The following is a 25,231-nucleotide window of genomic DNA, read 5'->3' as shown; positions in this document are numbered from 1 at the left end:
ACAAAATCAGATACAATTCTTTTCCTAATAGTAGGTTATTTTCTGGAAAGTGTATTACAGATCTCTGCTTCCTAATCATAACTTGGTGTCCCAGCTGACTATCATTATATTTATAAAGTTTTTTTTAATCAACCTGTTGAGATATCGCCAGGCCTTCTGAAACTTGAACCCATAAATAAAAGCAAAATACTGCTGATACCAGACATCTGAAATAAAAACAAATTGTTAGCAAAACTCAGGTCTGGCAGCGCCTGTGGAGAAAAAAAATAAGAGTTAACATTTCATATCCAGTATGACTGCTCTTCAGAACTGAAAGGAGCTGGAAAATTATATTTTTATGTTAGTGACAAAAGGGGAGGAGGAGTGAGTGGAACAGATGGTAAGCATATCCAGAGCCAAAGATGGTAAAGAGGTGATAGATATGCAAAATAAGTGTAAATGTTAGCTGTGAAAAAAAGAAAATGGATCTGTTCTACTGAGAGAAAAGTGAACAAGCTACAAAAAAAGGCCCATGGGGTGGGGGTGGTGGGGGTGGGGAAGTTATATAAGAAAAATGGAATACCGAGGTCATCTGAATTTGTGAAACTCAGTATTGAGTCCAAGAGGCTCTAAAGTGCATACGCTGCTCCCCATCCTGTGTTGAGCTTTGTTGGAACTTTGTAGAATGCCAAAGATGGAAATGTTAGCATGGAAGCAAAGTGATTTATTGAAATGGAAATCAGCTGGAAGGTTTGGGCCATTCCTACGGACAGAGTGGTGGGGCTCCACAAAATGGCCACCCAATCTGTATTCGGTCTCTCCAGTGTAAAGGAGACCACACAATGTGCAGCAAATACATCTTTCAATTCAGTCTGTTGTATGTGTATAATGCAGCTTCACCTGGATGGTAAGGAGGGAGGTAGTAAATGGGTAAGTGTTACATTGTCTACAATTGCAAGAGAAGGTGCCATGAAGAGTGAGGAAGTGTTAAGAGTGAGGAATTGTGGATCAGGTGTCACAGAAAAAACAGTCTGTGTGGGATTCTGACAGTGGAAGGGAAGGGAACATATGTTTGGTGGTGGTATCCTGCTGGAGAAGGCATAAGTGATGGAAAATGATCTTGCGAATTCAGAGATGGGTCAGTTTGAAAGTGAGGACAAGGGAGACCCTATTGTTTGAGGAGATCAAGGAGAGGGGAAAGAATGAGGGTGGGAATGCAGACACAGTTGAGGGCCCTGTTAACCACAGTGAGGGAAGATCCTCTATTGAGAAAAAAGGAGGACACGTCAGAGGTATCCTAGTGGAAGGACGCATCATCAGAACTGATGTGAACAGATGGAGAAACTGGAAAATGGAGTGGAATTCTTGCAGGAAGCTGGGTATGAGGAAGTACAACCGAGGTAACTTTGGAAGTCAGTGGGTTTGTAATGGATATTGGTGGATATGCCTGTCGTTAAAAATTGGAACAGTGAAGTTCAGGAAGGGAAGCGAATAGTCAGAGATAGACCAGGTGAAGGAAAAACAGAAATTGGAAGCAAAATTGATTACTTTTCCAGTTCTGGACAAGACCACTGCTGATGACCCCATCACTGTATCAGGGAAAGAGTTGTGGGTGGGGACGTTGAGTACAATTGGAACAAGGAATGTTCCATTTTTCCCAGAGAGACAGGCAGAGCTAGGATCCATGCAGATACCTACAGCCACAACTCTGACTTGAATAAAGTGAGACAGGTTGAGGGCAGAGTTAGTCAAAGTGACAAATGAGTGAAGGAGGATAGTGCTGAATGGGACCATTCAGGCCTGTTTTAAAATAAGAAGAGATAAGAACATAAGAACTAGGAGCAGGAGTCGGCCATCTGGCCCCTCAAGCCTGCTCCGCCATTTAATAAGATCATGGCTGATCTTTTTAAGACTCAGCTCCACTTACCCGCCCGCTCACCATAACCCTTAATTCCTTTACTGTTCAAAAATTTATCGAGCCTTGCCTTAAAAACATTCAGTGAGGTAGCTTCAACCGCTTCACTGGGCAGGGAATTCCACAGATTCACAACCCTTTGGATGAAGAAGTTCCTCCTGACCTCAGTCCTACATCTGCTTCCCTTTATTTTGAGGCGATGCCCTCTAGTCCTAGTTTCATCTGCTAGCAGAATCAACCTCCCTGCCTCCACTTTATCTACTCCCTTCATAATCTTATATGTTTCTACAAGATCTCCCCTCATTCTTCTGAATTCCAGTGAGTATAATCCCAGTCTACTCAGTCTCTCCTCATAATCCAACCCTCTCAACTCTGGAATCAACCAAGTGAATCTCCTCTGCACCCCCTCCAGTGCTAGTATATCTCTTCTCAAGTAAGGAGACCAAAACTGCACACAGTACTCCAGGTGTGGCCTCACCAGGACCCGATACGGCTGCAGCATAGCCTCCCTGTTTTTAAACTCCATCCGTCGAGCAATGGCAGGCAAAATTCCATTTGCCTTTTTAATCACCTGCTGCACGTGCAATCCCACCTTCAGCGATTCATGCACAAGGACACCCAAGTCCCTCTGCACAGCAGCGTGCTGCAATTTTTTACCATTTAAAACATAGTCCATTTTGCTGTTATTCCTACCAAAATGGATGACCTCACACTTATCAACATTGTACTCCATCTGCCAGACCTTTGCCCACTCACTTAGACTATCTATATCCCTCTGCAGACTTTCAGTGTCTTCTGCACACTTTGCTCTACCACTCACCTTAGTGTCATCTGCAAATTTTGACACACCACACTTAGTCCCCAACTCCAAATCATCTATGTAAATTGTAAACATTGAGGTCCCAACACTGATCCCTGAGGCACACCACTAGCCACTGACCGCCAACCAGAAAAGCACCCATTTACCCCTACTGTTTGCTTTCTACTGGTCAACCAATCCTCTATCCATGCCAATACATTACCTGTAATACCGTGCAACTTTATCTTATGTAGCAGCCTTTGGTGTGACACCTTGTCAAATGCCTTCTGGAAATCCAGATACACCACATCCACAGGTTCCCCATTGTCCACCATGAAAGTAATGTCCTCAAAGAATTCCACCAAATTAGTTAAACATGACCTACCCTTCATGAACCCATGCTGGGTGTTCCCAATGGGACAGTTTATATCCAGATGTCTTGCTATTTCTTCCTTAAAGATAGATTCAAGCATTTTCCCCACTACCGAAGTTAAGCTAACTGGCCTATAGTTACCTGCTTTTTGTCTACTTCCTTTTTTAAACAGTGGCGTCACATTGGCTGTTTGCCAATCTGCGGGAACCCCCAGAGTCCAGTGAATTTTGGTAAATAATTACTAGTGCGTTTGCTATTTTCCCCCATCACCCCTTTTAGTACCCTGGGATGCATTTCATCAGGGCCAGGAGACTTGTCTACCTTTAGCCCCATTAGCTTGCCCAGCACTACCTCCTTAGTGATAATGATAGTTTCTAGGTCCTCACCTGCTATAACCTTCTTGCCGTTAGTTTTCAGCATGTTATTTGTGTCTTCCACTGTGAAGACCGACACGAAATAACTGTTTAATGTCTCGGCTATTTCCTCATTCTCAGTTATTAAATTGGCCTTCTCATCCTCTAAAGGACCAATGTTTACCTTCGCCACTCTGTTATGATTTACATATTTATAGAAACTTTTGCTGCCTGTTTTTATATTCTGAGCTAGTTTACTCTCATAATCTATCTTATTTTTCTTTATAACTTTTTTTTGTGGCTTTCTGTTGGCCTTTAAAGATTTCCCAGTCTACTAGTTTCCCACTACTCTTTGCTTTTTTGTATATGTTTTTTTTTCAATCTGATACTTTCCTTTATTTCTTTAGACATCCATGGCTGGCTCTCTCTTTTCTACAGTTCTTCCGTATCACTGGAATATACTTCTGCTGAGCACTGTGAAAAATCGTTTTAAAAGTCCTCCACTGTTCCTCAATTGACCTACCATGAAGTTTTTGCTCCCATTCTACCTTAGCTCCCTCATTCCTTCATAGTCTCCTTTGTTTAAGCACAGGACATAGGTACTGGATTTAACCTTCTCACGCTCCATCTGTATTTTAAATTCGACCATACTGTGATCGCTCCTTCCGAGAGGATCCCTAACTGTGAGATCATTGATTATTGCTGTCTTATAACACAGGACTAGATCTAGGATAGCTTGATCCCTCATAGGTTCCATTACATATTGTTCAAGGAAACTATCGCGGATACATTCTATGAACCCTCCTCAAGGCTGCCATGACCGACCTGGTTTGACCAATCGATATGAAGATTAAAATTCCCCATGATAATTGCTGTACCATTCTTACATGCATTAGCTATTTCTATGTTTATTGCCCGCTCCACCACAGTGTCATTATTTGGTGGCCTATAGACCACACCTATCAGTGACTTCTTCTCCCTGCTATTCCTAATTTTCACCCAAATGGATTCAACGTTTTGTTCAGTAGAACCTATATCATGTCTCACTACCACCCTGATATCATCCTTAAAAATCAGAGCAACACCACCTCCCTCACCTTCCTGTCTGTCCTTCCGAACAGTTTGATACCCCTGGATATTTAACTCCCAGTCATGACCATCCTGTAACCATGTCTCTGTAATGGCCACTAAGTCATACCCATTTGCCATGATTTGCACCGTCAACTCATCCACCTTGTTTCGAATGCTCCGAGCATTCAGATAAAGTGCCCTTATGCCAGTTTTTGCGCCTTCTTTTTGGGTCCTATTACCTCCATTACTAACAACCCTTGAGTTCTCCTTCCCTTTAACTTTTTTCCTAATTTTCAATGGAGTTGAAGCTTCCTTATCACCTGCTAACCTGCTGCTTTGCCTTACATTAATTGTTATTCTCCCTCTACGCTCACTTCTCCCTTCCCCCCTACTTATTAGTTTAAAGTCCTATTAACCACCCTATTTACCCTTTTCGCCAGAACACTGGACCCGGCCCTGTTCAGGTGGAGTCCATCCCAGCAATATAGATCCCTCCTGTCCCAGAACTGATGCCAGTGCCCCATGAAAAGGAAACCCTCTTTTCCACACCACTCTTTTAGCCACGTGTTTACTTCCCTGATCCTCGCCTCCCTATTCCAATTTGCACGTGGCTTGGGCAGCAATCCAGAGATTATGACCCTTGAAGACCTGTTTTTTAATTTTGTTCCTAGCTTTTCATAATCCGAAACAGGTCTTTTTTCCTAGTCCTGCCTATGTTGTTGGTACCTACGTGCACCACAACAACTGGATCCTCCCCCTCCCTCTCTAGTATCCTCTCAAGATCATCTTGATGGGAGATGGAGGTGTACAGAGATTGGTGTATCCATGGTAAAGAGGAGGCAGCTGGGGCCAGAAAACTGGAAACCGTAGAACTAACAAAAAGAATCGTGAATGTAAGCAAGAAAAGACTGAACAAGGGGAGAAACATAGAATTAAAATAGGACAAAATAAGTTCACTAGGGCAGGAACATGCTGAGACTTGAGCGCAGACCTTCTAGCTCACACGAACACTACACCACAACACCTGCTTCAATTTGTTAAACCTGCTGTTTCGGGATTGGAACTCTTGTTCTCCCGAGCATTAGCCTGGGCCTTTGGATTACAAGCCCAGTAACACAATCAGTCACCACCATTGTGGTCTCAGTTGTTCTTCAAACAGTGCCTATCTCCTGTGTATCTTTAATAGCATAATCAATAAATCATTAACAGATTCCAGATCCTGATCTCTTCTGCATAAAAAAAAGAAGTTTCTTCTTGTCACCCTTTGTTTCTTTTGCGAACTACCTTAAATCATTGTCCTCTGCTTCTTGGTTGACGTGCAGTTTCTCCCTCTGTACTTAGATGCTACAGATTCTAAGTGGGTCTATCAAAGCCAGTCTTCATCTTCTGCAAAGAAAGCTGCCACAATTTCTCTGAGTTGCTTCGAATTAAATTCTATGAAATAGTAATGATTAAACAGGAAATTTTTAAGGAAGTTTTAATTTTAAAAATTCTTTGGATTGGAATTGCAGGATGTGCAAGTATTTTCAAATATATTTGATGGTTCTGATCTTTGATTTCTGTTCTCATTAGCCATCCGATACTGTGACCGATGTCAACTGATTAAGCCTGATCGCTGCCATCACTGCTCCATCTGTGATACGTACGTATTTTAGGTTTTTTCACTAAGAAAATCTACAGTTAGGAATGAGTTGCTTAGATAACCACATTCTTGCATGAAGTATATTAGGTATGCTCTGGAATCTATACATCGCACTTGCAATTGTAACAAATATTAACCACCGATAAAGTTTAATTGCATTGATTTGAATGCAGTGCAGCTCAATTGAGAACCAACTGCTTGCATGCAATAGATATTTTGTCTGTAGTTGTATATTAAGTGTTACCATGCAATTAAGGGCATAGTTTTACCGTCTGTTGAAGAGTGTTTGTTCTGCTGACTGCACCTCCTGCCTCTGGTTCGTGATTCTCATGAATCTCTGCTTCCCAGGACACTAATATTACTTGTAAAAGTGCATTCTGTGTGGTTTTCATCTGTCTGTGCTTTGCAGGTAGTGTTAGAATTCTTCATTTTGAATCTAATTTCATCTTTGCAAAACTGACAAAATGCATTGAAATGCCTTGCACTGCACTGGTTTTTTAAAAAAAATGTTAGGCTCCATTTGCTGACACCCAGGAGCATGCGCATTAGCAGCAAAATCTTTTAAATGAATTGAAATAAAGAATGATAAAAAGCTTGAGAAAAATTAGAGAAAAAGCTGTTAAATAAAGTAGATTTTGATTTTTTTTAAGAATCTGTTTTCTTTTGCATGCACATTTTTTAAAAAAAAATGAAGTGAGTATATGCAATAGGAATTTATCATTGGATTTATCAGCAGATACTTTAAGTTGAGGTGGTGATAATCAAATTCATAAAATCATATTGAGAACATTACAAGTTCACAAGAAATGTATAATACATTCAAGCCAGCACTGAACAAATGACTAAATGTAATTATTAAACATTACAAACTGATGTTTATCATATGTAAAATTACAGTAATTCTCTGACGCGATAAATGTTTGTTTCACTTTCCCCATCACAAACTAGAATGTATTTCTCTCGATAGTTAAGTTCCAATCAATACTAAATTCTTTAGATGCATCACGTATGGCAAGGCATATTTCCAAAATGAAGTTGCATGCAGTAGTGAATAAACGAATCTGTACTGCCTTCACAGAAGCTCACAAATAGTTGAGAGCACAGTTAGTAGAAGTTTGTGAACGGATTACCTTCTTGATGTTTCCATCACATTAGTATTGCCAAAGTGATGAGGACAGTGAAACACTTGCAGCATAACATGAAATGAATAAAAAATGTAGGGAAGCTTGGAAAAATTTTGTATACAATGGGGAAAGGATGAAAGCATAATTCTGCCAAACTGTTGAAAGGTCAAATGATTAATATTGATCTCAGTAGGTCACATAATCTAAATTGAGTCATAGATCGAAAATTACTTTGTCCTTCTGAGGCCAAGATAGGTTCCTGGATTATTTCTCTGGCATTAAACCTTCCTCAAACATAGTTTGGGTCTTTAATTCAATAGAACTTATCATTCTCCTTTTTTTCCTCCTATCTCTGTAAACCTTGAATTCTGGCCTCTTACACATCAGTGACTTTAATTATTCCATTCTTGGCAGCTTAAGTACTATGCAGAGAACACCACCGCCTACAAGTTCCCCTCGGTGCTAATCTTCCAGAAATGTAATGTTGTTCCTTCAGTGTTGCTGGGTGAAACTCCTCCAACTCTCTTCTAACAGCGTTTGGAGGCTACCTGTACCAAATAGACTGCAGTGGTTCAAGGAAGCAGGTCATCATCACTTTCTCAAGAGCAACTAGGGGACTATAATAAATACTGGCCCAGTCAATGACACCCACATCCCGTGAGTGCAGTTTTTAAAAAAGAATTTCAACAAGTAAGCAGCCACGGTGGCCAGTGATTACGGGGTTGTCCACAAGCCCTTGCCCCAATAGGAACCTTTTACCATCACACCCACAACCTGAGGTGGCTAGAAGGTGGGTGAGTAAAAGGAAGGTCAGGGTCAAAAAAGGACAGCTGAGAATGAAAAGGGGTTTCCTCCACAGGCCACAAAGGAAAATTCTGAGGGTGGAGGTGATGTCCAAAAACCTAGGTGGGAAGATTGCTGGTAAGCAGGTAGGATTTATTGGATACATCCAGGTCAGTTCAGGAAAGAGTGCATTCATCACACCTTAAGGCCAAGAAAATATGTTGTTGTGGTTGTGGAGAGATGAACAAGATCTCTAACAGTTAAAGGGAATCCTTTTCAAAAGGCAAAATAGCTCCCTACACCTCGAGTCAAACAGATAAACCCATAGTCATATTTGGGGATACAGGGCATCAAAATTATTTTACTGGGAAAAGGCATGACTTTTCCACCGGAGAGTGCATTGAATGCCAAGGTTTGAACAAATGATATTAGCGGCAATACATGCCCATACCTTTTGGGCGCAACTTGAGTGCGCCATAATGTCTGGGCCTCTAATGTAGGGATTACATATAATTTGCCTGTGGACAGGGTAGACCAACTTCAAGGGACTGAACTGACAGGAGCGAATAGTGGCTTTCCCAGTAGTCTGACGAAGACCAAGTGAGATTAAGGAGGCCAAGCACTTACAGAAAAAGACACTAAATATTGTCCCATTCATGTATAATGACCTGGTTGATAGGTAACTAAGCTCCATTGCTTGAGGCTAAATTGGCACTACAGACAGATGACTGCCTTTGGTTGTCTAAAAGCTTGATCAGGGATTTGGCTTTTTATTAAAATTCGTTCATGAGATGAAGGCATCACTAGCTAGGCTGCATTTATTGCGCATCCCTAATTGCCCAGAGGGCAGTTAAGAGTCAGCCACATTACTGTGGGTCTGTAGTCACACGTTGGCCAGACCAGGTAAGGATAGCAGTATCCTTCCCAAAAGGACTTTAGTGAACCAGATGGGGTTTTCCAACAATGGATTCATGGTCATCTTTGGATTCTTAATTCCAGATACTTCGAGTTCAAATTCCACCATCTACTGTGGTGGGATTCGAACCCACGTCCCCAGAATGTTATCCAGGGTCTTTAGATTAACAGTCCAGCGATAATACCACTAGGCCATCGTCTCCCCCTGGCTGGCCTGAACTCAATGATAATTAGGTCTTCTCTGCTCAAGTTGAAACTAAAGCAGAGGGTGTTCTGAAATGGGACCATGTTAATAACGAGGATACCATGTTAATAATGAGGTTCTGACTTCCTCACAGACCTGTGAATAATGGCTCACCAGATAGGAGTTTCAACTTAACATATTAGGAGATTTTGTGGATAGCCCACAAAATTCCTGTGGTTGGGCATGCAGGGATCTGAAACCCAAACACACACAAGTCAGCATTTTCTGCCCTTGCCTCCACAAGGATGCAATTCAGTTTTGCTAAATGCGCTATGCGTGCCAGATTGTGGAAAAGCTCCAACCTTCCAGAAGACTGACAAGAAGAAAAAGTTTTGAGTGGTCTGAATAAGACACAGCTAAACCTCAGCCTACCACCAGAGTCACAAGGGACTTTTATAGAACAATTCCTTCTATGAGGTTGTGCACCTGCTCGCCGAGCCAGTGGGTTTGGTTGTAAGCATTTCGTCGCTCTGCTAGGTAACATCGTCTGTGCCCCTCTCGCGAAGTGTCGGTGTTTAGTCCCGCTTGTTATTTATAGCTTCAGTTTGCTGGGTGGTTGTTACCACTTCCGGTTCTGTTTCTCAGTGGTTTGTACACAGGGTCTAATTCATTGTGTTTGTTGATGGAGTCCCGGTTAGAGTACCAGGCCTCCAGGAATTCCCTGGCATGTCTCTGTTTAGCTTGTGTGATTATGGATATGTTGTCCCAGTCGAATTCGTGTCCCTCATTGTCCATGTGTAGTGAGAATTGGTTGTGTCTCTTGGTGACGAATTGGTGTTCGTGAATCGCTTTTGTCAGTTTTCTTCCGGTTTGGCCTAGGTAGTGTTTCTCACAGTCCTTGCATAATACTTTGTAAAGCACACCGGTTTTGCCAGTGCACCTTGTGCTTCCTGCAAACAAGTGAAAGCATCCAGAGAAGGAAGATCAAGAAATAGCGTTCTGATTGGTACAAGAATCGTCTCAGCAAAAACTGTGGCCAGGGACCTCCAAACTATCATCCCAGTCTTTTCTTCATCTTTTCTCTGCCTGTGTCTGTCTATATGTGTGTGTAGAGGGGGTGTTTTTTAGGGGGTTAGAGTTTTTACTAATAAAGTTATATGCTTACAGGTAATAATTGTTTATGTATAGCGAGAGTCTATTGAAATAAATAGTCATCCTTGTAAGTACAGAAACCTGGCTGTGCTTTCTGTCAGTAGTCTTAAAGTCAGCTAAATAGGGGTTTCTGTGGTTTTTAAAAAGTCTTTGACATTTTTGATGACTTTGGAAATAATGGAGCTTTATTTCCAGCATGCTTTCCCAGTGAGGCATAACATACCACTGATATAGGGAGACATTGGTGCATTCTGATCTTACAAAGCAAACCTTTGTGGAAAAATTTTTTAAAACACAGAATATCGGACTATTTCAATGTAGTTTACAATTGCAGCCCGATCACTTAAAGGTTATCTACATTGCAGGGAAAAGCAACATGGTAGCTGATGTTTGTCCTGAATTTAACTTTGTTTCAAATAACCTGAATACCAGGGTGGGAAAAAGCATAAGTATATTAGTTAGACTTAAAGGGATAAAATAGCATCCTGGCATAAGTAGATCACAGATTTACTGCAAGAAAATGCATGATAGATAGTTAAAATCGTCAAATGAAATGTATTTTTTACGCTATTTGGAATTCATTTTACAGAAAGACCAACAATTATTTCTCCTGGACTATTTGAGTGTTACTTTTTAAAAATAGTCTGTCGGTATCTATCACTTACTGGATTTTATTATTCTCTTTGTTTCTTAGATGTGTGTTAAAAATGGATCATCATTGTCCGTGGTAGGTTCAAATTTATATTTAGTGACCTTCTAACCCTCATCGGTGACAATGGTCAAGATCAGTTCAGAAGCCCTTTATAATTCCGTTGCGTTTTTGTTCCACACAATATTTTCTCTCTTGGTGTTAAATGCGTGGATTGTAGAGTTATCCTGTCATGATTTAAGACTGTTTAATAATCACTTAAATTGTACATTCTGTTCAAGTAATCCTCCGATTAATTTTTACCATGTTATCTTCTTGGTGATAAACTTTGAAAGCCCTTCAAGAATACTTATTCAGTTGTCGCTCTGGCTGAAAAGCTTTAGTTTGGAAAATTAATACATAAATTTAAATATATTTAACATTGCTATTCTAATACTACTTAATTTGTAAGACCTGAGAAGTTTCACTTTTATCTGATTGCATGCATTACCAGTTAACCTCCCTCCCAAATAACTGAGTGGAGCATTGGATTCAGATGAGCAAATCCATGAAAGTAGATTTTCCCACTGTTTATTGTCTTTAACAAAATCCTTTTTCGAATCAAGTTTCCATTTTATTCAAAACAAAATACAATTTATGAACATCCAACTTGCGAATGCTCATACTTATGAACGCAAACCTGTACAAGGGTGTATTGATATGAATTTTAAGTACCCAACATGCAAATGTTTCCTTGTACTTAGAGCTATTTTATATTGTTCTATATTGTGTTCCAACTGCATATGAATCGCTTTGCAAATGGACTCAAGAACGGAACCCATTTGCAACCTGGGACTGCCTGTAATATCATTTATTTTGGGGGTCCGTTTACATTTACACCCTTATATGCATAATATGCATAATTTCTTAAACAATTGATTAAGCATGGGCACTTATCGTTGTGTCAACTGTTTTCAGAGACGTGCTGGTGAGTTCACCCTCATGTCCTCTTCAGTTATTTGTCAATGAACTGAATACAAAAATAGAATGTTCAGTCAGAATCTCACTTTGTTTGGAATTACACCATATTCATTTGGTAACTACATTTCCTATATTGCAACAGTGACTATATTTCAAAAGTAGTTAATTGATTGTAAAATGCTTTGGGACATCTGGGATCTTGAAAACTGTTGCTTTTATGGCAAGATCTTTCTGTCTTTATGATTATGAATGAAAAGACCCTGTCTTGATTTTTTTCTCTCCTTTTAGGGTGAATAACTGTATTGGATTTTCAAACTACAAATTTTTTCTTCTTTTTTTGGGATATTCCATGCTGTACTGCTTGTTCGTTGCTACCACTGTTCTGCAATACTTCATCATGTTTTGGACGGTAAGTTCTATTTTGTAACTCTGTCCTCACTCAACATTGATATATTTCAACAAGGCTATTGGATAGTGGGCAAAAGTGGGAATGCTAGATGACTTTTCTCTATCTCACCACCTTCCTCACCCAGGGGCATAGAGAACAATTGTGGTACAGTAACTACCAGCTAGACTAAAATCAGTTAACTTATTACACATTGCAAATTGAAGTAAGATCTTCTCAACTGCATAGTGCTGCATCAAGTTTTGTCTTTAACCTGATTTATTAAATATATGACCGAGCACCTATTAAAATGCATGGAATACCAGTAATTTTTTTTCACTGCGTAAAACTTGATTTCAAATAAGTGAATAAATTAAGCTTCAGAAATGTATTTTTTTAATGTCTCTCAGTTATGGAAGACCAATCTCATTCACTAACTTTTTATTTGCTTGACAGGGTGGTCTGTCTGATGGTCGTGCAAAATTTCATGTACTCTTTCTTCTCTTTGTGGCTGTCATGTTCTTCCTCAGCCTCATGTTCCTCCTCAGTTACCATTGTTGGCTGGTCAGTTTGAACAGATCTACATTAGGTAAGAGTTGAGCAGCAAGTCTACAATATTGTGCACTATTAATGAAAAAGTGTAGTGTCGTTTAGAAATACTGTTTTTGTTATCTCTTACCATTAAATGAAGAAGTAATCAAATTAAACGTTATCTCTTAATGACGATAGTAACAAAAGTTATTTCCCTGACAATGTTTGCAATTGACTTGTTAATATTAACACACGTGATTGTCAGAAACATAGGAACTTGGAACAGGAGTAAGCTATTTGGCCCTTCAGCCCTATTCTGTCATTCGATATAATTGTGTCTGATTGTCTATCTCAATGCTATATTCCTGCTTTACCTCAGTGCCTCTTAATTTTTTAGATATTAAAGACATCATCAGCGTCTTTTTTAAAAATCTGTTCAGTGGCCTGGTCTCCACAGATTCCTGTGGTAGCAAATTCCACATATTGACCACTGTGAGTGAAGAAATGTTTCCTCATCTCAGTCTTAAATGGCCTTTCCTGTATCCTAAGACTGTGAACCCTGGTTCTAGACTCCCAACCAGGGGAAACATCTTCCCTGCATCTAGTGTGTCTGGTCCTGTTAGGATTTTACATGTTTAAATCAGATCCCCTCTCATTCTTTTAAAATCTAGTGAACACCATTCCAACTGAACTAATCTCTCCTCATACAAAAGTTCTGCCATCCAGGTATCAGTCTAGTGAATCTTTGCTACAATCCCATTATTGGCAAGTATTTTCTCATTTAGGTAGGGAGACTAAAACTGTACACACTATTCCAAGTGCAGTCTTACTGGGTCACTGTATAACTGCATTATGAAATTTCTACTGTTGAACTCAAATCCTCTTGCAATGGAGGCCAACATACTAATTGCCTTTTTAATTACTTGCTGCACCTACCTATTTAATTTGATTTAAGGGTTGCAAGGATGCCTCCAAGCTTTTGTATATCACATTTCTCAGTATATCACTATTTAAATAATACTTTGCCTTCCTGTTTTTTTGCACCAAATGATATAACTTCACATTTATTCACATTGTACTGCATCTGCCATGAGTTTATTCATGCACTCAACTTGTCTAGATCCCCGTGAAGCCTCCTTACATTTTCCTCACAACTCACAGGCCTACCTAGTTTTGTTAGAGTATCTGTAGAACATGGAGATCCAGCTTAGAATTGATTTTGTTGCCATGGAGTAGAATTGGTGTAACTATCTTCAAACAACCTACTTAAAACTCAAAGGGAATGTATTGTAATAACCCAGGGACATACATAAAACTGTAAGATGTAGGAGCAGAAGTAGGTCATTCAGCTTATTAAGTCTACTACACCATTCGATCATGGCTGATATTTTCTCAACCCCATTCTCCTGCCTTCTACCATTAATCTTTCATCCCCTTAATAAGCAAGAACGTATCTATCTCTGTCTTAAATACACTCAGTAACTCAGCCTCCAAAGCCTTCTACGGCAATGAGTTCCACAAATTCACCACCGTCTGGCTAAGAAATTCCTCCTCCTCCTCAATGTGAAACAGCCTTTACTCTGTGAGGCTGTGCCCTTGGGTCCTTGTCTCTCCTATAGCGGAAACGTTCTCCACATCCACTCTATCCAGGCCTCTCAATGTCCACTCAGTCTCAGTGAGATGCCCCTCAACCTTCTAAAGTCCATCGAGTACAGACCCGGAGTCTTCAACCACTGCTCATGACAAGCCCTCCATCCCTGGGATTGTTCCTGTAAACCTCCTCTGGACGCCCTCCAAAGTCAGCACTTCTTCTTTTGATCTGGGCCCAAAACTGTTCACATTGTTCCAAATACAGCCTGACCAGAGAAGCCTCAGCAGTACATCCATTGTATTCTAACCCTCTCAAAATGAATGTTAACATTGCATTTGTCTTCCTAACTGCCAACTCAGCCTGTATGTTAACCTTAACAGAATGCTGGACTAGAACTTCTAAGTCCTCTCATGATTCAGATTTCTGAAGCCTTTCTCCGTTTAGAAAATAGTCTCCACCTCTATTCTTCCTAGCAAAGTGCATAACCTCACATTTTCCCACGTTATATTCCATCTGCCACTTCTTTGTCCACTCTCTTAGCCTATCCAAATCCTCCTTCAGCCTCCCCATTTCCTCAATACTCTCTCCCTTCACCTATCCTTGTGTCATCTGCAGATTTAGCAACAATGTCCTCAGTTCTTCCAGTTCACTCAGTTTTGACTCATTGTGATCTTACTCTTATGAGAGGTGGTAGAATTCAATGAGCAGCATTTACTAATGTGCAAGCTGAGACAAGTTTTCCGAAGGTTTGACAAAGCAACTGGAGAGATAATCAATTCTCCTTCTATGTGGTATTATACCTACAAATAAGCTGGAACAGTAGGTTCAACAACTTATCACCTAACAATATGGCATTTTCTACCTGTGAAGCAATGGAGTTGTATTGAGCATCCTATATGTTCTTCAGTAAACCACTTATTGTGATAAAAGTTTGTTGTTTAGTGTGGGTTGCAGTAGGTCGTAGAATCATAGAATCCCTACAGTGTGGAAACAGGTCCTTTGGCCCAACAGGTCCACACTGACCCTCAGAGCATCCCACCTCGACCCATCCCCCTATAACCCACCTAATCTACACACCCCTGAACACTACGAGCAATTTAGCATGGCCAATCCACCTAGCCTGCACATCTTTGGACTGTGGGAGGAAACGCATGCAGACATGGGGAGAATGTGCAAGCTCCACACAGACAGTCGCCCAAGGCTGGAATCGGGTCCCTGGTGCTGTGAGGCAGCAGTGCTAACCACTGAGCCACCGTGCCGCCACATGATGGAACAAAAGTTGCAAGTTTTCTTTCTGAGGAAACTTGGTGTGTTTATGCAAACTGTTATTCATCTGTTTATACACATAATGGTAAAGGCCAAATTGTAGTACAATTAGCTATAATGTGGATCATTGTGCCATCTTCTTTGTAAGCTTGCCTTTTTGTATCATATTGTGAGTCAGCCTGCAATAACACATCTCAAGACTGTCAAAACTGAACTAGCCCTTCATAAAGATAGGAAAAATAAAGTAGTACCTGAGATCTAGTGAACTTGTTGGGTGCAGCTTTGGACACTATGACTTGTAGCATTATAAATTCTTATTTTGATGTGTTACAGAACAAAAAAGAAGGAAGGAACATTGAGAAGAGAATTTAAGTGTACTCAACTCTCACAACCCATTTAAGGCATATTATTTAAGACCTGGTAGCCAGTTTTGTAATTGTATTTATCTCCAATCCAGCAACCCAAGTTCTCCTTTAGCTGAGGAATGCTGAAAATGGAGGAAGCCAACATTCATAGTCTTAAAAATGAGGTGACTGTAAAGGTAAAGTCACCATAGTCCTAATGGACCATAGGGCTGCTCTTTCTCATTAGAGAGAGACAGCTGGTCACCATGCCTCAGGCAAGGGGAGAGGTTGAGAAGGAGAATCCTTCATAGTAACCTCAGCTGGTGCAGGAATTGAACTCTCACTGTTGGCATCACACTGCGTCACAAACCAGCTATCCAGCCAATTAAGCTAACTAACCCCACAATGACGGTAGAAGACGATCAGTAAAGAAGAAAAACCATTATTAAAATTGGAAAGCTACAACTCATGGAAACAGTCAATAAATTACCAGTTTGATCTTCTAGTTTTACCAGAATATATAATCTTCTCAGAAGTACTCTGAGAACTGAACAATTTTCCATCTGTTCGTACAGCCACCAGCCAACTGAAATGACTAGCTACTCCTTCAGTACTTGTGCCATCAGGTTGCTTTTGAAAGTTTAAAAACATATATGGTGAAATTTTTCTTTATTTGTTTTCTTTGTTTCCGTTCCTCTAGAGGCCTTTTCTGCACCAGTATTTCAGCACGGTGCTGATAAAAATGGTTTTAACCTGGGTGTGTGGAAAAATTTAACACAAGTATTCGGACCAAAAAAAAAGTACTGGCTGCTTCCTATCTTTACCAGGTATGATACCATGTTGGCTTGTATTTGTTACTGATGTCCATTTATAATATTGTGTCTGGTTTTAGACCAAGCACAAACAGAATGTAATGGGGTGTAGAAGGTCACTGGTTAAGGGTTTCAGTGAAATGTCGCTTCCCCGTGACTGAATTGTACATTATCTTTATGACAAATGTCATTGAATCATTTAGCTTTATGCAGGCTTGAACCATCAGGGACCCAAGAAACATTTGTGTTTAAATTTAGTCATCAGTGCTGGGCTAAGTGCTGAGACTCAAACTCTGCATTCTGCTAAATATAATCTTCCTCATTATTGAATTTCTAAAATTTTACTTGCAGTGTGGGCGATGGGCATTCCTTCCCCATGAAATCGCAGTCAGAGAGTCACAATCCATTACTGTCCAATGAGGAGCACTGGGACGAGGGAGAATCAGATGTGGAATACTCAGGTAGGATGATTAGAATTGTGCTTCAAAGTTATAATGATTTAATTACAGAAATCATCCTTTCTGATTAATTAAATTTGAATCTTGTGCAGTTGCTTCAGGAACAGGCTGGACTGACAATCTTCAGCCAGCCAACATTTCAAATGCTTCAGAATAATGCCATCAGTATTGCATTACTCTCTCAATCAAAGAACACAATAAAGGTTGAAATCAGAGTTCCAGGGGTTGATTAGTACTTTTTATGGAGACTCCATTGACCTTTACAAATAACAGATAGGACCCAGATCTAGGCATCCTGCTCCATTTCTGACATCCCAATTTTGCCGCTAAGGTAAAGGCACCAGGGGCATGAGAAACACAGGTGAGAAATCTGAACTCAGCATTTGAACTGAGTATTTGCAGGCCCCATTTTCTTTGTCGTAAGGTGTTATTCTACTGTGCAGGAGTCTCGGGTTTACAGAGAAGATATAAATACTCACAAATGGTGGATAAGCATATAGAACTGGCAAGCTGTCAAGCTATTTAAATTTCCAAACCTTTCAAAATTTAAACTGATAAGCTAGCCTGCATCACAGTTGAAAAATATTGATTGGAGCAGTTACAATAGCTATTTATTGTCATTATCATGAGGGCAGTCATTGTGTCATTATTAATGATTGGCTGCTTTCCACAACCTACTATTATCCCAGTGGGAGGGTTGTAAATTCACAGTTCAGTTGACAATTTGAATAGTTTATTAATGGAGGATGTGGTGGTTATGTGTACGCGTCTGTTTGTTTTGAGTTTAGGAATTGAGCCCTTGAGAGTGTTTTAAAGATTTGAATGGGCTTTCATGTCTGGTGATGTTTATTTATTACAGTGAAAGCTGTAATAGATATTTTGATCATTATTTAATCTTAACACAGCTTCTGAAGTCTGCCTGTGGTGAATGCTGGGTTTCTTTGGATGTAAGGGCAAATGATGGTAGACTGGGGCATGTTTTGGCATGAGTTGGCATTGTTAACATAGAGCCATAAGGGGCCAAAGGAATGGGTAGGGAGCATGAAGACTTTCTTTATACCACACTCTCTCTTTATATCTGTCCTGTATTGAGTATTTTGCACTCTTTTTTTCAACCAGAAATGACAGAGGAGCTGGACAAGTACTTTGCATCAGATTTCACGGTAGAGGGTACCAGTCGTATTACAAAAATCTTAAATAATCAAGGGGTTAAATAAACACAAAATCATTTGAGAAAAGATACCTGGGAAGCTAATGGAGCTAAAAGTGTTGAGTCTGCTGCACCTGATGGGTTGCATCCTGGGATTTTAAAGGAAGTAGCTGTAGAGCTACTTGATCCTCTGGTTGTGATCTTCCAAGAATCCTTAGATTCTAGAAAACTCCCAGTGTAACATGTTTATTCAAAAATGGTGGGATACAAAAATAATAACTACAGGCCAGTTGGCATCTGTCATTGGGAAAATGTTACAGTCTATTATGAAGGATGTAATAGCAGAGCACAGTAGCAGTATGTGCAATCCTCTTTAATAAATCTTAAGAATGGTATTGTGTCTGTTTACATTTCTTGGTTTTTGAGAGAGTAAAATATATTTTCCATTTTTTGGGAGCCACGAAAAGTTGAAGTCACAGAGATGAAGTGTGTGTCAATTACTGAAAGAAGATATTTTGTTTCTAACCTATTGTTGTTGTCTTGTGCCACTTCAAATACTGGGGTGTATGTAAAATAGAACACTTTCTGTATGTTGTGGTTTTTAGCTTAATAGAGGGTTGATCATTTATTTAGGGTATTGATCAATTCTTCTAATTCTGTTTTTGACAACCCAAAAATCCCATATGTGGGAGGCAATGGCCTAATGATATTATCGCTGGACTGTTAATACAGAATGATCAGCTAATGTTCTAGGGACTCTGTTTCAAATCCTGTCATGGCAGATGGTGGAATTTGAATTCTGTAAAGAATCTGGAATTAAGGGTCTAATGATGACCATGAAATCATTGTTGATTGTTGGAAAAACCCACCTGGCTCACTAATGTCCTTTAGGGAAAGAAATCTTTCATTCTTACCTGGTCTGGCCTACATGTGACTCCAGACCCACAGCAATGTAGTTGACTCTTAACTGTCCTATGGGCAATAAATGCTAGCCTAGCCAGAGATGCCCACATCCTGTGGGTGAATAAAAAAATTTGAATACAAATACAGAAGATAATGGTAATAGATTTCTCACCTAACAAAGGAGTTAGTGAAAATCAAAGTAACCCTTGAGAAATCTCAAGACATGACTTCAATTTAAATAAACATGAATTTGATCCCTGTCTTAAAGAACACTGAAATTTGTCAACAATAACTGTCCGTTTTAAGATCTTTGTTGGCTACTTCTAATTGTTTTTCTCTTCATGTAGATGAATGGTAATTCTCATAGATGAAACAGCTATTGCGCACTCCATTTTCTGCTAAGCATTATCTGTTTCAGCTCGTTTGACCATTAGCCTCTTGCCATTTAGGAAAATTCTATATCATTTATACTGGATATTAAGAAAGAGCAATCGGAGTGTAGTTAGTAAAATACACCACTTGACATGATGTGGAGCCATGTAAAAAAAGATTAAAGTTTGATCCTTGTTCTTTGTTGATAAACTCAAGCAGTGGTGAGTAATTGGAATTGGCCTTCGTGCCCTCAGTCTAAAGAAGTGGCAAACATAAGCCAGTTTTCCTAATAGTTTGCTCTTCTGCAAGAATGTGTGGCTGTAAATATTGAATGAGGACAGGGTTGTCTCTCATGTTCTGCTGTTAGTCAAGCAACTTGCTCGGCAATGAAGAATGCTCAATTAGTACTAGAAGGGGAATTTTGCTAAGGAATGAGTGCCAGAAGCACGGTGGGGTATATAATAATATAAAACAGTATATTTCTAGATTCAATGTAATGTGCTTACAATACTAAATGTAAACTTACAGAAAACATAGGATAATTTTCTTTAATAAATCAGATATTTGTTTTCTCTAAAGTGTAACTGCTTTTTCTGTTCAGCAACTGCAAGTGGCACTACCTCTGTGACTGTTGAAATGGAGTCTTAGCTGACCTGTGATGCTGTTTTAGCATTCATAGGTGAGTATTCATAAGCCCCATTCATTTTCACTGATTACAGATTTGTGTTTAAACTCAGTAGGAAAATAGAGCAAAAATGTAGTCATATTGAAATATGCTAGCTTTTGGTGTTTGAGTAAGAAATAGTCTCAAACTTCCCATCCAAAATTCAAGTAGTTTATGAGCTCATTCAGATCTCTAAAATCCTTACATTTATCAATGAATGAAAAGACATCCTGCAGATTAATTAAGATTGTTATATGGTGAAGCTGTAGCATTGTGTGGTTTTTGTTAGTGACAGCTTTCCAATGCATTGTAAATAGCAAGAGAAACCAGTGAAGTCTCAAGTCAGCAAGAAAAATTGAGCACCTACATTGCTGTTCAGCACTTTGTGTTTGTTTTTGACTGGTGGTGAACATCACTAGCAATCATTTTGGAATAGCATATGGCATAGAGCGTTTTCCTTAGGAAAGGTAGAGTTTTAGCATGTACCTCAACAAGCATTTTGCTTTATTTACGTTATGGCCATAGATGTGCAGAGGTCTGGTACTTTCACATAAGAAGAGAGTTTCATAAGGTCACTGCAAATCTGCTAATGACCACTGTCACTTGAAAAGATGTGGAATCAGATTCTTCTCCTTTTCAATAGAAATGTGATACACAGCATTAATAACCCCAACGTGTGAGGATAAAAATGATGTGTAAAATACAAAAGTTGTTACTTACTTTTAGGATTAAGAAGTCCAAGTTTTTAATACATTAATTTAATTATTTTAAAATTAATCGAGGGAAATCTCCCCTGCTGGTTCATAATGCTGTGGTATCAATCTCTGCAGTCAAACAAAGCCTCAAGTTAAAATTATGGTTAGTATTGATATCAACAGGGAGTAAGGTTTCAAAATTGGACTCTCAGAACCCAGAGTTCTGCTAAAATTTTTCTTTTGATCACCATCCAGGGATGGATTCCCTCAATGCTGCACATAGCTTCACTATTCTAAGATCTGTGTGGACGTCTAAAACAATAGGATTTGACCCTTGCTTTCTGGGGAGACGTGTGGAAGTATAATATCGGGCTTCCCCACATGTAGAATTTTAACTCCATAGTGTGTGTCATTGGTCATTGAAAGGTTCCCTGCACAGAAGTCGGCCAGTTGGGCAAGGAATGCAGTAGAGGAAGCCACAGAACTCATGGGAGTGCAAACCTCTTACCATGGCAGGGACATCCAGTCATGGGGAGGGTGGAATCAAACCTGGCCATGCGTGATCCTTGAGGTTTTCCTGACAGTTTCTGATAGGGTGTTAAAACACAGGCTATCAGCCTTATTAATATTGAAATACTCCTTGGGAATAGGTTAGTTGCCCATTCATTGTCTTGACTGAGTTAAACCTGAAAGTTGTGATGGAGTTCTCTACCTGGCCTGCTTTCATGCAATGGTGTTCACCTCGGAACAACCCCATCCACTTGCCTGTATTAAGATCCCATTCATTCCCCATTCCCTGCCTCGAGTCAATCTTGTCAAAGTTAGCACTATACAGATTTGCACATTTGGTCAATTAGATTAACTGCTGGAAAACAGTTTGCAAAGCAGAGGTAAGCAGGAAAGACTGGTGAGGAGCAATAGCATTGGTAGAGCAAGCTTCTGTTTTTGAATGCCAAAACTGGCCTTGAAGCTGCTGACAAATTCCATTGTTTCATACTGTCATTGATTATATTTCAGTATCAGTCATTTTAATGTTCGCCAGCCATAGAGCTCTGAACCTTTTCCACTGTTTATCAGCGGTATTATGAGAAGCAAATTTTATTTTTATTGATTTACTGTTGATAGGTCTCCTCCATAAATATAAAAAAGACCATTGTTGGTAAATAATTTATCAAAATAATTTTAATATATGGTTGATATCAGTTATTGCTGTAGTTTCAGATCACTCCCAGATACTGCAGTATTATCTGAAGTGTGAACAAGAGAACCAAAGATCTTTGAGGGTCTTCAACATAGGAAACGGAAATGAATATTACGTACCTATACGAGGCAATCTCCTGAAGATCTTTTCAATAGATAATGTACATTCAGGCTTTGGTTCACAAACAACTTCACTTCCTTGCTGTGGGAGGGAAATGCTGTAAATTTACTTATAACTGGGTATCCGCAAATATGAACTTTTATGTAAATAATGTGTGTTTGAATGAGGCTCTATCACAGATACCTAAAACCAACCTTGGGTTTAATTAAACATGACACACTGTATTTAACTCATTAGGGTGAAATGCTAAACAAAAGTGTTCCTTGCATTAATATTGCACAAGTAAGGTACAAATATAAAATTTTCAAATTGCAAAAGAACTGCACTGTCTGTTCAACCATGTGTTCGAACGAAAAAGCAGTAGATTGATTGTTTACTATGTTTATATGAATTAAGTCATTTCAAACCAGGTCATTTTTTTAAAAGTGTGTTTTTTTTTCATTTTTTTAAAATATGTTTAGAAGATTCTTAAATTTAGCTAGTTTTTTTGATATGTTTGTAATGTGATGTACATATTTTTAAACTACCCTCAAAATTAAATACAATAAAATTACTCCAGTGAGGGACCAAAGATCTGTAAAGCAGTATCTGCTCTAAAGTTTGAGTCACTCTCTAGTCGAAGGAAAGTTACCTGTTATTTAGTGTGCTCATGCCAATGTTAAGCTTTATAGGACAGCAAATAGTCTGGTTCTCATTGTCATTCCATGAAGGTATGATTTTCTTTTACCTGGAACGTTAATTTTAAGCAATGGAACAGTGACCAAAAATCTACAGTAAAAGAAGCAGTTCATTAACTTTGTGGCAAAATTCCACCCTAAAATGCCATCTTGCACTTTCTGTCTGTGCCAACTCCAATTGGAAAAATCAGTGTTTGCAGTTGATACTTGTTTGTGGTTTATTTCATAAAGTACCTTTAAATTCAGGGAAGAAATTAACTGTTGAAAAATCAGCATGTATATCTCCCTAAAAACTGCAAGCCGTTAGAGCAGGTGATTGGCTGTCTACAGATGCACAAATTCACTAAACTGCAGTGGTTAGTGGATACTGTAATACTGTGAGAACTTTGTAACATCTTTTCCAGATTTCAAATGAGTTGTGTTCTCATCATGTGGCTTTTGAATTTCCTAATTTTGATGTGTGAAAGGTTTCTTATCTTGGGTAATCCTTCTGTTCCCAAAATGCTGAGGTGAATGCAGGACAAGCTGCTTGAACTAGAGGACAACGAGCCATAGGCTTTCATCATCTCCAGCAACATTAAGGAATAACTGCTGCTAGGTTCAAGGATATTAATCCATAAAGAAAAACAATTACTGTAGGCCTCAATGTTTTTTATTAATGGAATTCTGAAGTATTAAAGCATTACGTAGCTTCCATCTTTGGCATACAAACAAATTGAAAAACAATTTTTTATCAGTGGGTTTAGTGAAACCACTTTCCAGCATTAAAATGTTGTTCTTACAAGTATGACAAGCATTAAAAGCATTTGCCCAGACATCATTTATTGTGAGTTCATTCAAACAACTTTTAATAATTTTCATTTTATATTTGTCCATGTTTTCTCTCAACCAACACCTAAACAGACAGTTTTGTCATTTGTTTTATTGTATTTTGTGCAATCCTATTGTGTGCAAATTGACTGTGCATTTCTTATAACAACGGGGACAGCACTTCAAGAGCACTTCATTGTCTGTAAGGAATTTTGGGATGTCCTGTGATTATGAAAGGCTCTGTATAAATGTAACTGTGATCTTTATTTTTCTTTTTTAATGTCTGTTATTGATCAAACCGAATTAAAGATTTCATTTTGGACTCCCAGGAGTGTAATAGAAACAGGGTTCTGAACACCTTTTTATATTTAAAGGAATGGTGTAAAACTGTCCTTCCTGTTGCCTGACATGAACACACTTACTCTCTGACTGTATGATGCAAAGGTATCTAGGAACGTGAGGCAGTTGTAATGAAAGGAAATTGGATTTCAAATACGAATCTGTCTATATTTAAAAATAGCAACTGGATAGTTTGCTATCCAGTACAACACAATTTTGGGATTTTTCAGATAAGGCTGCTGCTGCAGCTGTGCACACTTTATTTTTGTCAGAAACTATTGGAAGAATTGTTCTGTTTTTAATTTTGGTTACATTGTGAATATTTAAAGACCTTTCTTGTCATCAGCTAATCCCTTTATGGTAAACCAATCAGTGACTTAATTGCAAAGTTTGACATAGTTCAGTTGTAAATATCCAGTTGGTTTTTTAAGTAGATGAATGACATGTGTAGAAATTGAAACTGATTTTCGCAATAGTATTTTTTCAAAGTGCAGGTTTAGCAAAGTGGAAGCAATTATGAGGCTTTTCTGTTTGATAAGCCTGAAATTTTCTTTTTATAATGTGACACCTATGCAATGTATACACAATTTCTAGAACTAAGAATTGAAAAATCTAATCCCTGCTGTGTAAGGTGTTTTGATAGATGCGCCAAGCCTTTGCAAGTTTGACTTTTAATTTCAACACTTGACTTAAACACAAGGCTAACAGATTGACATACACTTGAGTCCATTTTTTAAAAAGTGGTGTTACAATGTAAAGACAGGCACAAGTCCTGTAATACACTTTTCTGAAAACTGCACTGTAATACATGTACTACAGAATATTCCAGCATGCATTATTATCTGTTGCATTGTAAGCACATTTTCATTTTTTTTAGTTATATAATGACTATCTCTGTTTTTGTTAGAGCAACCTTTTCTGTGACATTCCCAATTTAATGTTAGTTTGAACAAATTCACAGAGAAGAATAGTTTTAGGACTGAGTTGTTAAAAATAATTTTAATATAACAGAAA

General features: G+C 38.9%; 1 protein-coding gene across 2 annotated transcripts in view; it reads left to right on the top strand.

Moving 5' to 3' along the window:
• Nucleotides 1-24,221, top strand: part of LOC109924847 (palmitoyltransferase ZDHHC15B-like) — a 69,733-nt gene extending 45,512 nt beyond the window's left edge. The window contains exons 5-12 of one of the 2 annotated variants that reach the window (XM_048605241.1): nucleotides 6,063-6,132; nucleotides 10,985-11,017; nucleotides 12,188-12,308; nucleotides 12,741-12,873; nucleotides 16,717-16,843; nucleotides 17,180-17,289; nucleotides 20,313-20,390; nucleotides 22,292-24,221. In XM_048605241.1, coding sequence (XP_048461198.1) covers nucleotides 6,063-6,132; nucleotides 10,985-11,017; nucleotides 12,188-12,308; nucleotides 12,741-12,873; nucleotides 16,717-16,843; nucleotides 17,180-17,289; nucleotides 20,313-20,359 — 641 coding nt within the window. In that variant the 3' untranslated portion in view covers nucleotides 20,360-20,390; nucleotides 22,292-24,221. Of the gene's footprint in view, nucleotides 1-6,062; nucleotides 6,133-10,984; nucleotides 11,018-12,187; nucleotides 12,309-12,740; nucleotides 12,874-16,716; nucleotides 16,844-17,179; nucleotides 17,290-20,312; nucleotides 20,391-22,285 lie in introns of both variants that reach the window. The other variant, XM_048605240.1, reaches the window with a different exon arrangement.
• Nucleotides 24,222-25,231: the final 1,010 nt, after the last annotated feature.

The sequence above is a fragment of the Rhincodon typus genome, chromosome 14 (genome assembly GCF_021869965.1).
Source record: "Rhincodon typus isolate 14 chromosome 14, sRhiTyp1.1, whole genome shotgun sequence".
NCBI lineage: Eukaryota > Metazoa > Chordata > Chondrichthyes > Orectolobiformes > Rhincodontidae > Rhincodon > Rhincodon typus.
The sequence above is the reverse complement of the archived record's forward strand: the minus strand, read 5'-3'. Positions and strand labels throughout refer to the sequence as shown.